This window comes from Nicotiana tomentosiformis, chromosome 1, assembly GCF_000390325.3.
Source record: "Nicotiana tomentosiformis chromosome 1, ASM39032v3, whole genome shotgun sequence".
NCBI lineage: Eukaryota > Viridiplantae > Streptophyta > Magnoliopsida > Solanales > Solanaceae > Nicotiana > Nicotiana tomentosiformis.
Genome location: NC_090812.1, coordinates 60978565 through 60990124, shown reverse-complemented (window position 1 = coordinate 60990124; position 11560 = coordinate 60978565). Strand labels below are relative to the sequence as shown.

The following is an 11560-nucleotide window of genomic DNA, read 5'->3' as shown; positions in this document are numbered from 1 at the left end:
GTAATCTAATTTCTTGAATGTGTGAAGGAATATATTCTTGGAATAACTTTGGGAGATTTTGAAGAAAAAGGAAAACATAGGTGTAAAAAGATATTACATCCGTTCCAGTTTATGTGAATCTATTTTTTTTTGGTTCGTTCAAAAATAAATGACCCCTTTCTAAATTTATAAATAATTTAATTTAAACTTCCAATTTAACATTTTATAACCACACAAATACTCTAAACCTTTTTATTTATTTATTTAGAATCACAAATTATAAAAATATTTATTTTTTCTTAAACTTCGTATCCAGTCAAACAACTTCATCTATGTTATAAGTAGAAAATTGTCAAGGAGAAGTCATAAACCAACAAAGAAAGAAAAAGAGCAAAATCAGAATAAAAGCCTTTTATTTCCATCATAATACAATGACAAGGACACAACTATATCAGCTGTATCACCATCACCATCTCTTCACAAGGTCACACGTCACCTTCACATTACTTCACCTCCGACGAACACGGGAACACCAATCCACACCCTAGTTACCGTAATTTTCCGTCGCCGGCGAATCCTGCTTGTTTCTATAAATACACAAATCTATATACCAAAAGCATTATATTTAAAAAAGGATAAGAGTATATACTATATACCCTCAGTATCTGCAAACTACGGTTTCAATTCTTCTCTCTATCTATAATAAAACGAGGAAATTGTGAGCTAAGCAGTTTCACTGTTTTCTTCTGCTCCTTTTGTCGGAACGCATTTTTGGTGTGAAGTTATTTTGGAAGCTTTAAATTTTCGAGAATGGAGGTGCTACAGTACTGGATTGTGTTTCTCTAACACTAAATCGTTTAGGTTTTTTTGAGACTTTCTAGGGTTACATATTTGGAAGAGTTAGGTTTTAGGTTTCTTTTGTGGAGAAGACGTACGGTGAATGGCGGTGGAGTATAGATGTTGCGAGACAGGGTTCTTCATACATATTTTGATAATTATTTTTCTGGTATGTTTCGCTGGTTTAATGTCTGGCCTTACGCTAGGACTCATGTCCCTCAGCCTAGTTGATCTCGAAGTCCTCGCTAAGTCTGGAACTCCTTGTGATCGTAAAAATGCTGGTATTATTTCGTTTTATTGTGCCTTTTATATATTTATAGCAGATACTGTCTATTTTAATGAATGTTATTGGATGTTTATAGATGATAAATGATAAATCTTTGAACAATAAATTTAGTTATCTTTGGTCTTTCTCAAAAAGATTTTTTTTAGTTATCTTTATATCATTTTTGTTATTCGCTTGGTGAGAGAAGAGGGAGTAGCAGTCAATATGCTTAGACTTTGTATGGACTAGGGATCAAATATGCAAAGAAATGATTTTTTTTATGGGGTAACCTTTGACTCAATCGATCAATCATTTGTGCTGCAATTCAAAACTAGTTGGGGTTGCTATATGAATCCTCTATATTAATTCTGCTCAATTTGGGGTTATTTCATTCCAGTTGTAGATAATTTATCTTTTACTGCAAATTAGGAGTTCTCTTAATAATTCTTAGTACTAGTTGAGTAACCTTGAATGCCAAACTTAAATTTGTCATGATACTGCCTCTCAATTTGTGGTTGCTTTTAGTCAGTTGATTTGGAAAAGAGGGATTTTGAGAATGATGAAAAGAAAGCAAGAGAGCTAGGCATGTAACAAAAACTAATAATTGGTTTTATCTGCGGTCAATAGGTTGTAGAAGTAGAGGACACAATATATTTTTTTTTTTTTGTGAAATGATCTGGTGGCATTGCATCAAGATGTTTATTTTGGGAATCACGGTTTGACAAAATTCATAATTTCGCTTTTGTATTAACAGAGAAGATCTTGCCTGTTGTCAAAAATCAGCATTTATTGCTGGTCACTCTGCTTATTTGCAATGCTGCTGCTATGGAGGTAAGCAAGATTATCATTATATATTTCAAGTTCAACAAGCAATTCTTGCTTAATTTGGATACTTATTTAGCTTTTAAAAATTGTATGATATCCTTTCAGGCACTTCCTATCTTTCTTGACAGCCTAGTGACGGCTTGGGGTGCTATACTGATTTCTGTCACGTTGATTCTTCTGTTTGGTGAGGTAAGGATTTTATTTTTGTTGAGTATAAGCTTCAAAACTGACTAAATCAGGACATATAGATTTAGGGATGGCAGTTGGGTGGGAAGGGTAAACTGGGGAATTCCCCTTCATCCACCCGGATGGGGCGGAGTAATAGGGTCCTAATGGTGTGTCTGCCTCCCTGCACTTTATCTACCCTGAATTTATACAGATGGCCAAATTCACATTGATTACATGATCTGATTCTTAGGAGAGTCAAAGCTGTTTGTTAATAGGGGTTATTAGTTTTTTCCTGAGTTGCTTTATGATTATTTTACTAATTTGGGGTGATATTGTTGTCACTCCTTCCCACTCAAATAAGTGCAATTATTTCTCTTTAAAATTTTGAATGAAATATATAGTGAGAAACTACTGCAAGATTGGTGAAACGGGCAAATGAGCTTTTGTCTTGGGGGTTACCTTCTGCACTCCATTACCGTCCGTGGATTGTTGCCTTAAGATGTCATTTAGCGTACTGGACAGTCTGGATGGAATGTAATCGGAATCCGTAGTGAAAAATGCTTCTTATTCCTCTTTTTGTGCCGCTTATTTAATGAAGGAGGAATTTGATAAATATGTATTGCTCTAAAAAACACAACTTATCAAGAGTTCAGACGTATTATATTCCTTAAAAGCCAATGAATTAAGCTGTTTGGGAAACCACATGATGAATTTACATGTGCTGCTTTCCTTGTGTGGTTGGGCAGATCATACCACAATCTGTGTGCTCAAGATATGGACTGGCCATTGGTGCAGCTACAGCCCCAGTTGTTCGTGTTCTTGTTTGGATCTGTTTTCCTATTGCATATCCAATAAGCAAGGTAGACTCTTTTTTTGGTAATGGTTATGTTAACTTTTCATTGTCTTTCTGAATTGAGTGCGCACTGTACTCCAAGTTAGTTTATCAAATGCTGGCTTTGGGATGGTAGTTGCTTGTTTTAATTAATAGCTCACTTAGTTGCTGTAATTTCCAGCTGCTGGACTTTCTGCTGGGACATGGAAATAGAGCTCTTTTCCGGCGAGCTGAGTTGAAAACTCTAGTAAATTTGCATGGGAATGAGGTAATTAATTGAAGCTATGTTGTTGATACAGGTTATGTGCTTGTGCTTCTTACACATTGCGACATACGTCTAGCTGTTTTTATTTCCTATATCTTCTAATTGACTTATTGCTTCCTTTAAACCACTTGAATTGGAATTCCTACCTTTTATGATCTAGAGAATCTCTGCCTCTAAACCACTTGAATTAGGATTCCGACTTACCATGTGTTGGTTATTTTGTATTTCTAATACCGTGGCTTACTTGTAAACAGGCTGGTAAAGGCGGAGAACTAACACATGATGAGACAACGATAATTGCTGGTGCTCTTGAGCTGCATGACAAAACAGCTAGTGATGCGATGACCCCGATATCTGAAATCTTTGCCATTGATATTAATGCGAAGCTGGACAGGTTTCTATATTTGTTAGATGTCAGAATAAATGATAGATTTATGTATGCCTCTTCAGCTGCTTGACACTATATATTCTCCTATTTATGTGCAGGAATTTGATGAACTTAATTTTGAAGAAAGGGCATAGCAGGATACCAGTCTACTACGACCAACCTACAAACATAATAGGGCTAATTCTGGTACTCGTTGCTTTATTTGTGCAGTTCCCATCGACGTAGTTGGAAGCACCTTTTTGCCTAATTTCAAATCAAAATAAGACAAGCCAACTTTGTAGTGACTCTGTCTCTATGTTCCATTTTCGTCATTAATGCCTTAATTGCCTACTTGTTTTATGACATTGTAGGTCAAGAACTTGTTGACTGTCCATCCAGAAGATGAAACTCCTGTGAAAAGCGTTACCATCCGAAGAATCCCAAGGTATGCTTTATATCTTTATGTCTTGGCAAACTATTAAGTCTTTACATGGATGCAAAAAGCAAATTACTCTTATGCTTTCTTTGGTTTGTGATTGCTTCTAGCATATATTTAACTTTTTTTTATTAGTTGCTAGCATATAGTTAACTTACATTAAAGTTCCTTTTGGCCTCTTTCTTTTCAGTAACTCAGTTTTCTTTTATCATATACACCTTTTCATGATCTGTTCAGCCTAGAGTTGGTCCTTCTGAAAATCTCCAGAAACTAAGAAGTGAAAAAGGAACTTTTGTAGTTTTAGCTGCCTTTCTTGTCTATTCAGTCAGTTAGTATGGAAGATGAGGCAGACTGTTATTCTGTGTCTGTGCTGCATACTGCTAATTGGTAGTCTTTAGTGCTTTTTAGGTCTAAAATATGCTTAAAGCCTTGTCATGCTGTTCTAAGGTACAATTTTCCCACTTTAAAATCATAAAAGAGGGTACTTTTTCCCCACTTCTCGAGCTTCCTTTTTTAGAGGTTTACAGTCTTGAGTCTGGACATCCATTTTCCGGAACAATACATAATAGACGTCTGTAGGTTGTGCATACAAGTTAGACATCACCAAAAAAAGAAAATAGCTTAAACCTTGAATTGATAATGAATGGATAAGTCCTGATATGAATGAGTTAAAGGACTTATTCAAGTTTGGCTTATAAAGAGTGAACTAATACACTACCTGATACTTTCAATATAGCTGCAGATGAAAGAAATCCTCCTAGGTAGTAATGTGGCTTATCCAAGTTTTCCTCCCGACTCAAGCTAGCAAACTTGCTTAGACATCTATCTGACAAGCATCAGTTAGGCGTAACTTCCTCTAGGGACTGAGATTTGGTCTGATGATTTGGGGGTAGAACCCACATAAAGTGGTAGGTGATGTTTCCACATGTGCATTACAACGGAGGGAGGGAGGTAGTCGCTGTGCGTCTGTTTGTGGGAACAACTTAGGCTGCATGCTTGATTTCTGTTTGATGTTGAGTGATTTATAATAGCATATCAGAAACTAAGGTCATAAACTGAATTTATGATTGATAGAAAATGATGAAGGTTGACTCATGAAAGTGAAAATGACATTTAACTTGAATGTAGACAGAGGGCAACTAAAATGCTGTCAGTGGTAGTATCATGTGTGTTCAAGATGAGGATAATTTTAGTCATGTGTTTTATGTCATCTAACCTTTCGCAAGAATGGAAGGCCATCTGGTTTGTGTCAATGATGCTTGCATTCGTTTTAGGTTGAAATTACTGTGTGTGAATGATTGTTTTATGCTTCCCATATCCCTCATAAACACCTTCATGATTTCCGGCTCTTATGGTGCAGGGTCCCAGATACTATGCATTTGGATGACATCCTGAATGAGTTTCAGAAAGGTCATAGCCACATGGCTGTGGTTGTAAGACAGTGCAACAAGGATATGGATCATCCTGATACCAAATCCCCTGCAGAGAGTACATATTGCTTGCTGGCTTATTTTGCTTTTCTCGCATGTAAACCTTCTCTAATCTGGACATTCCACCTTCTCTTTGCTCTCTAGATCCCGTGAAGGATGTCAGGGTTGACATTGATGGTGAAAAGCCTCCCCTAGAGAAGAGTCTGAAGACAAAGCGATCATTGCAGAAGTGGAAGAGTTTCCCTAATGGTGGAAATGCTTCATTCAAAAGTTCTAGGAACAAAAAGTGGACTAGAGATATGTACTCGGACATTCTGCGAATTGATGGAAATCCCCTGCCAAAACTCCCAGAAGAGGAAGAGGTTGTCGGAATAATAACTATGGAAGATGTTATTGAAGAGCTTTTACAGGTGAACTGGATAAATTTGCTATATGTAGAGCTTTTAGATTTCAATACTTTCCATGACTTTTGCAGCTCCGAGGTATCTAAATGTCGATATTTATTTATTTATTTATTTATTTTTTTTTTTTTTTGTGTAGGAGGAAATCTTTGATGAGACGGATCACCACGTGGAGGATTCATAATCATATATATGTTGTTAATTATGTTGTTGTAGACAATGTATAATTAGAAAATTTTGATGTCTTATTTAAGAGATGTGTTATACTGTACTTCCGAACAACTATAGTAGAACATTCAGACGCTTTGTACAAGACTCTTGTCTACTGAAGAAATGAGCCTCAAAAAGTTACAAAAAGGTTCTTTCTGATATAAAGACGTTTTCAGTCAGCATTGGAGCAATTTATGATACTGTGCTGAGTTTTGCGTGTATTGTTTTTGTGGCTGGCTATCGGCTGTTTTCAAGATTAAATTACTTTTAAGATGGCAGTCGGCAGATGGAGTGTCATCAAATAGCTTGTACCATAGTAAATTACCTAAAGATATGGCGGACGGGAATAGGAACTCTCAGAGTGAAACTGGAGCTGCTAATATTAGCCAACTGCTCAGTTTTCAAGGGATAAAATGATTTGACGTCGGTAATGAGTTGATTTACTCTCATGATTAACAACTTAAAATGATGTTTACAGCGTTTGGCTTACTTCAGAATGGTCATCTCATATTGGCTCCTGAATTCTTCTGAAGTAATGACACGTAATTTCACGGTCAATACCTTTAGATATTTTCACTCATAGGTGGCCCCCTGATTTTGAGACTGGCTAGTCGAGGTCAAATCAATTAGTTGTCCAGCCATACAAGATAGTATAATATACGACTTACACTGACATTTTTTTCTTGAAGAAGCTTGCATAAAATTTCGTTAGTGTAGATAAGAAGTTGAAGTAGTGCAGTGAAAATGGAGACGGCTTATTCAAAAGGTCATCTTTACAGGAGAAATGAGCAAAATATACAAAATTACACAACAATGAAACTCCATGAAGCAGGAATAAAAGTTCTGACGTTTAACATCTGAACGAACCTCTGAATCATCAACAAGGAAGAGAAAAAGTTAATATACACTGATTAGGTGATAATATCTATCTGTGACGTTTAACCCTTTTCTCCTCTCTCCTCCTTTTATCCTCCTTGTCCCTGGACTTCTTTTTTGATCTATGTTTCCTACACTGGTGGTGGTGTTTACTGGATTTAGCCTTCTTCCGGCCCTTTGTCGTATCTTCTGACAGAGATTCATTTTCTAAAGAACCAGGGGAATTCAGCCAGACGGGCTTCTCTGGACCAATGACAACATGATATGCGCGTCCTTTGCTTAGCTTCATATCAGGACTTGCTGACTCTCTCTCTCTAGGATCCGGACCAGAAGGAAGGTAAGGGCCAGCTTCATCCATCCGTGACCCAACAGTTCCCCTGCCACGCTTGACCCTGCCAATAACAAGATGTTCATTTAGCAATGTGAGGCACATCGAAGTTGTGACACCACAAAAGGACAAGGAAGTGAGAAGTTTAAGACTCAATGCATGCAGCCACAGAGATGCGCAAATAGATGTTCTGAGAGAAAGACTGACCGTGACTGTAAAAATTCCTCAATTTCAGCATCTCTCAAGCCATCATCCTCACTGGAATGAGAATCCTGCATCTCTCTTTTCTTTGATCCACTCGTGCCTGAATCAGTATCACATCTCTCATGTGACCTCCTTTCCGAGACACTAGAGCTATGACACTTTGTATCTCTGTTCTTATCTGCCAACCTCCCTTTAAGCCTGTTCTCAAGCTCCACCTCTTTCTGCCTTAACTTCCACATTTCATTTACTTCAACAGCTCGGTTAGCTGCAATTAGTAAATTTCAGAGCCACAAAAGATGCGACTATGAGCACTAATATAAGAAACCTGTCCGAGAAAGAATAGTGCTTTGTGTCTATATGTGAAGAATAATTTTACCCTTCAGATAAACTATACTTTCACATTTTCCGGTCTAACCCCTAGTTCATGTAGGTTTTTCAAAAGTCGAGTTGTGTAGAACCTACTAAGGCAGCACAACATTCACACAACAAAATCAAGGAAAAAACATAAGGATATGCATGAAGTAGTTGATTTTTTCTTCTTTTAAATCAGTAGTGAATATGCATGAAGTAGTTCTTATATTATCTTCTAAAAAACTTGATTGTAGGTGCTAAGTGCTTGTGTAATCTCGTAAGTTCCTAATACTCTTGCAAGAGCTACTAATTACAGAGCAATGCCCGCACGCACAAAGTGGAAAAAACAGTTCTTTCAACAGAACGTCCTTTCCTCTACATGGTATTTGACCTGGTTAATTCTTTTTCTCTAATTAGTAAGAGGCTTCTGTGTCCTATTTCTTCTTCTACTTCTTTCAGTCACTGATTCTTTTGAAAATACTCTTATGATTTTGTGGTCTTTTCATTCAACTCTTCTCGTACAGGAGTAAATTGTTACGAAATGCAAGGCTAAAATCGATCATACTCTAAGCTTTCTTACTTTGTTTTGACTTATAAATCGTGTGCACCAGTCGGCTACTCTAAGCTTGCATATCTATTGTCACTAGACTCTAAATTTGCTCAGCGAGATGCTGGCAGAGCATAACACCAGATTTCTGCCTAGAGAAAGTGATCTTAGCTGAATAACTGACACTAATTCCAATTAAGTGCAGTAAATATTGAGTTACTTTAGATGAAAGAGTTTTCAAAGACGGGAAATGAGAAGTAATGGATCAACCCGAACAAAAAGCTAGAACTCGTAGTGGGAAATAAAAGCAATGCGTGCCTTGTTGTACTCCAAGAACAGTTGCTGTTAAAAACCGTGAATTTGGTCTCCCCCTGACATTAGGCCGATGAAGATAAGAAAGTGCACCATCTGACTCCGCTTGCCGCCGCAATTCTGCAGCCTCTTTCAACAGAATTGCTGCAATTCTGTTCTCTGTCTCCAAATCCATATCCACCCCCTATAACACTCAAAACTGCAAATGGTCAAATAAAGATATCTTTTAGGCAGAGGCAAATCCAACATATAAGCATATCCTTGTACATATATACATATACCAAATACAAGAAGAATTCTATAAATATGTATATATGTCAAGTGATGCAGTCATTGCTTTTAAATCTTAGATTTTACTCTATCTGTAGGTCACATATAAAATTAGCAGATCCCATAACTGCATTGGGGCAATGGTTTCTGCTAACAAAGTAAGTAGTCCAAAATAAAACATGAATGCTTTGATATGCAAAACCGTAAATGGCCAATCTCGCATCTTGGTATGTAACAATCAACAAATCAGGAACGCCCCAGTCCCACACTAGTTAGGGTTAGCTATATGAACCCTTAATATCCATTCCGCTCAATTCACGCAGATTTCATTCCAATACTTGATAAACTGCCTTTTAGGATAAACTAGGACTCTATAAAACTAGAGGTATCTTGCATCTATAGGTGATATGTAAAATTAGTGGATACCATAACTGCAACAGATTTCAATATGGCTATTGACGAGCTATACATAACCAACCACACGATTCAGGTATACAGAAAAAAAATGGCATCGTTACGCACTGGATGCAGAAAATTTACCAAGATTGCAGCAAAACCAACCCATTATAAATAATCAGATAGGGTTCATAAAAGACTTTTACTTTATAAGTAAAAGGAATTCATTAGACTTGAAATTCAAGACTATCATCAATCACAAAATCATGACAATAAAAATCCAATTTTTGGGGCAGTTTTTCTTAAATTTCCTTTCATATTATACGAATCGGCGTGGACTTCTTTTTGCAGTGAAATTAGACACAAAGCATAGCATCAGATTAAAAATAAGCGCTTCAACATGAAAAGTGATTAGGGATTTAGTTTCATTCATGACGAAGGAGAGGAGGAAATCGAGAAAGAAAAGAAAGAGGGGAACTTACAACTTGATTCACTGGAGAGAGATCACCGAGAAATTCGCCGTAGAGAGATGGAAAATCCTAAGAGAAGAGACTGCCCTAATTTCAAATGTCGGGGCAGAAACCAATCGGAATTCGTATTCATGAGCTTATAGTGTTTTGGGCCTCCGTGTGAAATCCATTGGGCCTACTCCTTTCATTAGATGGAAAAAAACGTTCACTGGCCACTTTTCGGGATTTTTACACAAATAGCCAGACGTTGCTTATTTTTTCTAGCTAGTATGCGTAGAGTATATAATAATTATACACGGTTATATATAAATATTACACATTCGAGGGTTATTTTTAGTTTAAATGGTTGGGTAGGCAGCTATTTCTGGTGGCTACTACCCAGGATTTTCCGGCGGAATCAACCACCCAACTTCTGGCCAGCTCTCCGATTTTCATGTTCTACCTCTCCATTTTTAGTTGCAATTTTTTTAGTCGGTTTGTTCTCTGTTACATCTTTCTGTTTATGTATCGGTAGTGCCATGTATTAAATTCAACCTTGCTTGTTGCATCTGTATCTTTAGGTAGATTAATTGCGCTAGCACGTGCTTGGGTTTTTGTTCTTGTTTTTGTACTTGTTCTTGACACCTTTAACTCGTTAAGTTTTCATATTTCTTAGCATATTTTCTTTATTGGTAGTGCCTTGTATTCAATTCAACCTTGCCCGTTACATCTGTCTCTTCAGGTAGATTAAGTGTGCTAAAACTTGTTTGAGTTTTTGTACTTGTTATTGACACTTTTAACTTGTTAAGTTCTCATATTCTTAGCATATTTTCCTCTGTTCTAGCTCTCTGTTGGTTGAGTGGTAGTGATTAAATAGCACCCTTAGTCTATAATGATTGTGGTTTATAATGTGAGAGTAAAGTCATGTCCTCGGATGGGGCGGGAGGTGGGTAGCAAAGGTGGGAAAGGGGACAAGGAAGCTTATAGGCTAAGAGTTGGGTCCCGGAACATAGAGACGTTGACAGGTAAGACTATATAGTTGGGTAGGATTCTTTAGAGAAGGAGGATCAACATAGCGTGTGCATAGGAGACCAGGTGGAAGGGTACTAAGGCACGTGATGTTAACGAGTATAAACTGTGATACTCTAGAGGTGTTGGGGGCAAGAATGAGGTCGGTATTTTAGTTGACAAAGATCTTAGAGAGCTAGTGGCCGAGGTTAAGAGGGTAAGCAATAGGGTGATGGGGGTTAAGTTTGTGGTTGTGGGGCTTACTTTAAGTATGATTAGTGATTATGCTCCTCAAGTAGGCTTGGGCGAGGAGGTTAAGAGGCAATTCTAGGAGGATTTGGATGAGGTGGTGCGTAGTATTCCGCGCACCGAGAAGATTTTTATTGGAGGGGATTTCAATGGCCATATCGGGGCTAATGCTGGGGGTTATGACGATGTGTATGGAGGGTTTAGATTTAGAGATAGGAACGGGGGAGGTACTTCACTGTTGGATTTCGCTAAAGCTTTTTATCTGGTGGTAGCTAACTCGAGTTTCCCAAAAAGGGAGGATCACCTGGTCACTTTCCGGAGTACGGTGGCCACGACTCAGATAGACTATCTTCTCTGTAGGAAATGTGATAGAGGTCTTTGCATGGATTGCAAGGTCATCCCGAGTGAGTGTCTCACGACCCAACATAGGCTCATAGTAATGGATCTGGGGATCAAGAGGAATAGAAAGAAGAGAGCAGTGTGCAGTCAACCTAGAGTCAAGTGGGGAAACTTGACTAAGGACAAAGCCCAGGAGTTAGAAGAGAGGTTGTTGGC

The 11560-nt window shown here is 37.7% G+C and overlaps 2 protein-coding genes across 5 annotated transcripts; one reads left to right on the top strand and one right to left on the bottom strand.

Annotated features, from left to right (window-relative positions):
- Positions 1-412: 412 nt before the first annotated feature.
- Positions 413-6194, top strand: LOC104103364 (DUF21 domain-containing protein At4g33700). Its single transcript, XM_009611263.4, has 11 exons — positions 413-1097; positions 1836-1912; positions 2012-2095; positions 2821-2934; positions 3088-3174; positions 3426-3565; positions 3658-3745; positions 3910-3983; positions 5335-5462; positions 5549-5814; positions 5945-6194. Exons 1-11 carry the CDS (start codon positions 920-922, stop codon positions 5987-5989), a joined length of 1281 nt encoding a protein of 426 aa, XP_009609558.1. The 5' UTR covers positions 413-919; the 3' UTR covers positions 5990-6194.
- A 555-nt stretch (positions 6195-6749) lies between these two features.
- LOC104103363 (uncharacterized) lies at positions 6750-9919 on the bottom strand. 4 transcript variants are annotated; one of them, XM_009611260.4, is made up of 4 exons: positions 9782-9919; positions 8592-8832; positions 7427-7688; positions 6750-7283 (listed from the first exon to the last, which is right to left on the bottom strand). In XM_009611260.4, the coding sequence occupies exons 2-4, from the start codon at positions 8806-8808 to the stop codon at positions 6941-6943; spliced, it is 822 nt and encodes a 273-aa protein (XP_009609555.1). In that variant the 5' UTR covers positions 8809-8832; positions 9782-9919; the 3' UTR covers positions 6750-6940. The 4 variants fall into 4 exon arrangements, with proteins under 4 accessions (XP_009609555.1, XP_009609557.1, XP_009609556.1 ...); XM_009611262.4 differs by having other exon boundaries at positions 8640-8832; XM_009611261.4 differs by having other exon boundaries at positions 8592-8817; positions 9782-9911.
- Positions 9920-11560: the final 1641 nt, after the last annotated feature.

What these genes read in the sequence shown, in the direction of transcription:
- LOC104103364 (XM_009611263.4), top strand. Translation starts at nt 920, where the DNA reads ATGGCGGTGGAGTATAGATGTTGCGAGACAGGGTTCTTCATACATATT. An exon ending in TTGTGATCGTAAAAATGCTG is followed by an intron (nt 1,098 to 1,835) that starts GTATTATTTCGT and finishes TTGTATTAACAG; the next exon opens with AGAAGATCTTGCCTGTTGTC. An exon ending in TACCAAATCCCCTGCAGAGA is followed by an intron (nt 5,463 to 5,548) that starts GTACATATTGCT and finishes TTTGCTCTCTAG; the next exon opens with ATCCCGTGAAGGATGTCAGG.
- LOC104103363 (XM_009611260.4), bottom strand. Translation starts at nt 8,808, where the DNA reads ATGGATTTGGAGACAGAGAACAGAATTGCAGCAATTCTGTTGAAAGAG. An exon ending in AGTTCTAGCTTTTTGTTCGG is followed by an intron (nt 7,689 to 8,591) that starts GTTGATCCATTA and finishes TACTAATTGCAG; the next exon opens with CTAACCGAGCTGTTGAAGTA. An exon ending in GAGGAATTTTTACAGTCACG is followed by an intron (nt 7,284 to 7,426) that starts GTCAGTCTTTCT and finishes TGTTATTGGCAG; the next exon opens with GGTCAAGCGTGGCAGGGGAA.